The 5,112-nt window shown below is 53.5% G+C and overlaps 1 protein-coding gene across 1 annotated transcript in view; it reads left to right on the top strand.

Annotated features, from left to right (window-relative positions):
- SPATS2 (spermatogenesis associated serine rich 2) overlaps positions 1 to 5,112 on the top strand; it is a 21,299-nt gene that overhangs the window by 12,156 nt on the left and 4,031 nt on the right. The window contains exons 7-8 of the mRNA XM_035903396.1: positions 172 to 384; positions 1,509 to 1,644. Coding sequence (XP_035759289.1) covers positions 172 to 384; positions 1,509 to 1,644 — 349 coding nt within the window. The remainder of the gene's footprint in view (positions 1 to 171; positions 385 to 1,508; positions 1,645 to 5,112) is intronic.

Raw genomic sequence — 5,112 nt, 5'->3', positions numbered from 1 at the left:
CCTCTTTGTTTTGGCACAGCTCTGAATACTGATTTGTTTGGCTCTTCAGGAAAGAGCAGCTCACCTTGATTTCTGATTTTTGTTTTTGGTTTTGCTTGCTGTGGTAAAGAGGCGTTCAGTGTTCTGCTGCGCTCTTTGCGTTCCCCTTCAAACGAGTGTGCTTTTCTACAGCAGTGCCTGAACTAGAGAATGGAATAGCAGACTTTGACACAAAATCGCTCATCCTGCATCCTTCCCAGAGCCCTTCGTCTCTCAGACAGCGGCCTGAGCAGAGGAGCGCTAGCAGGTCTCTGTCCAGATCAACAGCGAGCCACTCGACTCCTGCCTCCCTGTCCGTAACGCGGCTGGAAGATGTTCCAGTGTCACCTGCAAACAAGAAGCTGGGTAAGGCCCAGAGGGTCTGCGCGCTCTCCCATGTCAGAGCAGGCTGCTGCCGGCCAAATTTTCACCGCCCCTTCTGCGGTATCGCTGGCAGACGCGGTGGTGAGGCACTCTGGACTTTGATTTTAATGCGAGCTAACGTGCTGCTTATTATCCGGCCAGTAACTTGCACTCTGCTCGTCCTCTTCCCCGCGCGCAGCAGGGATCCTGACAGCAGTTTAGATGTAGTGCCTGGAGCAGCAAACCCGTACGTGTGAGAGAGGCAGGGGAGGAAGCCGCCAGTCTCGCTGCATACGTTTAGCCCATTCTTCTGCGCGCTCCATCAGAGCCTTTAGGTCGTTTCTCATCTTTTGTGAGAATTTGTCGAAAGGCCACAAGTTCGGACCAGCCCCGTTACAAGAAGTGACAGCCGCCTCCTACCGGATTTGTTTGGGTTTTTTCCCCCCTCCTCTTCCGCCTCCTTTCTCCACAGCTGAGTTCGTACGATAACAAGTGGGGACAGGAGGGACCTCGGAGACCCCGGCTGCGATCGCGGTTATTGTACTTAGGGAGATGAGGTGGTGGTGGTTGCGTGGGAAAGCTGTAACGAGCGGTCGTTAGCGGAGCTTGGCAGGGTGCAACCCCCCTCCAGCAAGCTCCAGCGAGCGTGGGCAAGGTGTCGATGCACAGGACTAACCTTGGCAGCCGTGACTGATCCCTTCAGCTCCTGATTTGAGGAAATAGCCTTAATTTTCGTTTCCAAGATAATTCCCTTCCCCGGGCAAACAGTCACTTGTATCGCTTGGCGATAGGGTGTGTTGGTCTTTGGGGCAGACCGCGTTTCACTTGCCTCCAGGCCCCAGCACAAAAGCAGCTTGGAGATGCATTTGATTTATCTCGTGTATTTGAAAATGTGGAGGGACATCCCTGCCTGTAGAAGGAAACTACGAGCCTTGGGATAACTTTTCCCCAGTAAGAAAATCTCTCCAGCTGTCCCTGCTGAGCCCAGTGCCTTTGTAACAGCGAAGGGAAAGAAAAATGTAAAACCAAGCAGTGTACAGTTTTAAAATAAGAGGGGAAAAGCCATCGTGAGATTTATCAGCAGTGTGATTGACATGGCTGTTTGAGTTCACTCTGTCTCTCGGTAGGTTCTAATATTGAAAAATCAGTGAAGGATCTCCAGCGCTGCACCGTTTCGCTGGCTCGGTACCGGGTTGTGGTGAAGGAGGAAATGGATGCTTCCATTAAGAAGATGAAGCAGGCCTTTGCTGAACTGCAGAGTAGGTAAGTTAAACGCAGGGACAGGTCCAGGTGTCTTAAGGCTTTAAGAGCGATGCATTTGGAGTAAGACTTCAGCTTTCCAGTCAGGCCGATGACTTGGCTTGTGTTTGCCCTGCGGCCCGGGCGCTGTTCTGCAGCCTCGGGGAGGTCAGGCACGTCGTAAAGAATAAACGGGAGTCTAAAGTCCCGTACTCTGCAGTTTTTAGAAGCCGCCTTTGTGGGCAGCTTTGCAAGGCCTGCGCTCCAGCTGCCGTCCCACGCCTGCGGTGGGGTGTTGATAGACTCTTCGAGGCCTTGGTGTGTCCGTCAGGGGCTTTGGTGAGCTGCGGCTCCGTGTCCTGACCCCCGTAAAGCCATTTTAAGCGCAGATATAACATACTGTCAGGTGCCAGTACTGGCTGTGTGGAAGGAGAACTGCTGGGAGCTCGGGCTGCGGTGGTCCGCGTCTCTTAAAAACAAACGTTCAGGTTTGAAATCTTCAAATTATGATTGAATATAACACGGAAGAGAGGGCTCCTTCTGAAGGTGTAAGTGCACATCAAAGGCTGTCCTGTGCAGCACTGCTTCCCCCGTTTTACACCAAGCTTTTAATACTGTGCACGATGTTCCATACGAGTGTAATCGGGTTGGTTTGTTTTTTTTTTTTAATGAACATCATGGTTGGTTTAGATATGTGCTCTAAGATGCTATTGCAAAAGGCCTAGCATCAGGTACGCTCGCTGTCTGGGCCGCTGGAATCTATTTCTGAGAAATTGTTCTTGGTTATACAAATAACGATTGCTTTTGGTAAAGACACATTCACAAAAAACCGCCCGGAGAGTTCTCCTTGCCTGAAGTGAGTAGCGTTTGACGAGTGACCAAACCACCGCTATGGCCTTGAAGGATTAAAGGAGATACAGGGCGGACGTGCAGATCTGCGGCGCGAGCTCTCTGTGTCTGAAAGCTGCGCGTGGCCCGACGGGCGAGAGTCTGTCGTGGCGGCGACGGAGAGCGCTGTGTTGGGAAGCCTCGCAGCAAGTTGCCTCCTTCGGCGTGGGCTTTTTCTTGGGCTCATTCTTGCGTTGAACTCTGCCGTCAGGAAGTGCTCTCCTGAAGCCAGGGGAACGCTGTCCCGTGTTGAAATTCAGCGTGTGCTAAAAATACCGACCAAAATGTTGATAGAGGACTTTTACAGTGGTCTGAGGAGGTTAGACTGAGCCGGAGGGGTAGGGCTAAAGGCGTGCGTGGGCCCCAACCTGTCTTTTCCTGCTAGGAGTTGTGGTCTCCAGGCCAAAGCCGGGCGTGGAGCTCCCAGCACCTCCCGTCTTTTGGGAAAGCTGCAGCGTAGGAGGACTTACCTTGTCAGTAGCCGAGGGATTTGTAGCCCTAACTCAAGTCTGGTTTTATGAATGTGACTACTTGCTTTGTTAGTGGCTTCGTCTGCTGATTCAGTATTATCACTGTGGACGGTGGGGGGTTGTTATTGAGTTTTTTTGTCTGCCTCTCTGCAGTTCCATCACCTGTAAAGGACCTCTCCCCGGTATGGAAAATGTCATTCTTTTGGCTAACGTGCCTGGTTCCGTATAAGCAATTCCTCGCCCTTTGACTTGCGTTATCATCTATAAAACACTTGCGTCATGTTCGGAAAGGTTAAAGACTCAAGTCCAGTCCGGCAGCATTGCTCCGATAAGCCGAGCCGGCGGCGGGGGAAGCAGGACGTGCGGTTCCGTGAGCGGGGAGGCGAGCGCCTGCCTGGAACGGGGCCACACCGGGAACCTCCTTTGACAAATGCCAAGCGAAAGAGCTGCCCAGCAGGATGCCACGTCTGTGCAATCGATAAGCGGTGACTCTGCAGCCGGTTGGCATCGCAGAAAGAGATTCACTTTCCTTTTCCCAAAAGTGACGCAGTTGCTGGTGAGCTCAGGTGTAAATTGTACCTTCACTTTTTTTTTTTTTGGTTGGGTTTTTTTGGTTTTGTTTTGTTTTTCCCACTCCCTCCATGACCCCGAGCATAATTAGTGTGTCTTTAAATCCTACGGCACAAGACAGGATCCGGTAGTTAAATCCTCCTGCTGCATTGCCTCTCCAGAATTTCTACTGAATGAAAACCTGGCTTAAAAGCAGGTTTGTTCAGCTGAAACGGGGTATTTAAGTAGCAAAGCTTGGACTGGTTTAACTTCTGCCTGTCAGGGCTGCCCGTCGGATGTCCTTTCAGCCAGAGAGGCTTCCCAGAGCTCCTGACCTTCATCTTCTCTCGCTAGAGAACGTGCTAGTATTAGACCTGTGGTAGGTGAGGGTGAGGAAGGAGGCCCTAATGCCGGGGCCGTGCCTGTCTCCGTCTCTGAAATGCATCCTGGTGGAGTAGCAGATGTAGCAGTAGCTGCTTTGGCTTCCTAATTTGAGAGGATTTGCTCCCCTGGGCCGGAGATGATCAGGTAACCTGAACTAGGGAAGGAATCCTCGAGGTCCTTAATTTCCTGAGCATTTTCCTATCTGCTGACAGGGAAAGTAGCACATCAGGAAAAAAAAAAAAAAAAGCCCCGAGCCTTCGTGCGTGGCGTGGGTCAGTTCAACCCCAGCGCCGCGTGCTGAGGTGGGCTTGGGTTTGAGGTTCCTCGCTGCCGAGATTGCCCTTGCTCCTTGTGGCAGAGCTGCCGGGTGTGCTTCCAGTCTTTGAGATCCTCACGTTTTGGCCCTGAGGAATGCTGACCCCGACACCCTGAGCGCGCTTGTGCCGACAGCCGGTGTCTTCCACCGACGGACAACAACATCTTGCAGGCACCGCTCGACCGAGCTGGCTCGCAGCTTGAGAGCATCTCTTACGGTTGGGTCGCGACCGAGCGCTCAGCGTTATTTCCTCTGCGGCAGTTCCCGGTTCATCTGCTTCCCCTTCTTCTTCCTTGTGTGCTTCCTAAATGCCCTTTCCTAAAGCCCTCCTGGCAGGGGCCGCTGCGCTCTCCGGCCTGCATGGGATCGTGTCCCCGGATAGAGCGGTCAAGGAAGGCAGGCGCGTTTCCAAATGGATCCAGGAGAAGGAAGTGTGTTTGCTTGACGAGAAGCCGTGCAGGGTGGAGGAGCGGCGGGGTCTGAGCCGAGTCGCTCGTCACGCGAACCTCGGGCAAAGCCACTTGACCTCTGTTCCTCAGCCAGCCCAACTGTAAAATTGGGTAAAGGACTCCAGCTGAGCTCTGCTGAGTAAATTCAATTACAAAGAGACGCAGGCTGCGGTCTGTGCCAAGGTGCGGGCGTGTGTGCCTGCAGCCTGGCGGAGAAAGCCACGAACGGCCCATTAGGACGTGGGAGCTGGGCGGGTGCCTGTGTGCTCAGGGAGGAGGCCTGGGGGTAAGGTGTAGCACAGCCAGAATTAATCATTCAGGCCGCATTCGCACCCCTGTCTCTCTGAGCTCCCGGGGGGATTGCTGCCGCTGAGGTGGCGCTGGGCAGAAGGCGGCTGGGGTACCCGGCGTCACCCTGCCCGCCGGTGCTGCGGCG

This window comes from Egretta garzetta, unplaced genomic scaffold (genome assembly GCF_000687185.1).
Source record: "Egretta garzetta isolate BGI_Z169 unplaced genomic scaffold, ASM68718v1 scaffold1251, whole genome shotgun sequence".
Lineage (NCBI taxonomy): Eukaryota > Metazoa > Chordata > Aves > Pelecaniformes > Ardeidae > Egretta > Egretta garzetta.
Note: the sequence above shows the minus strand (reverse complement) of the source record. Positions and strands in the feature narration are given on the sequence as shown.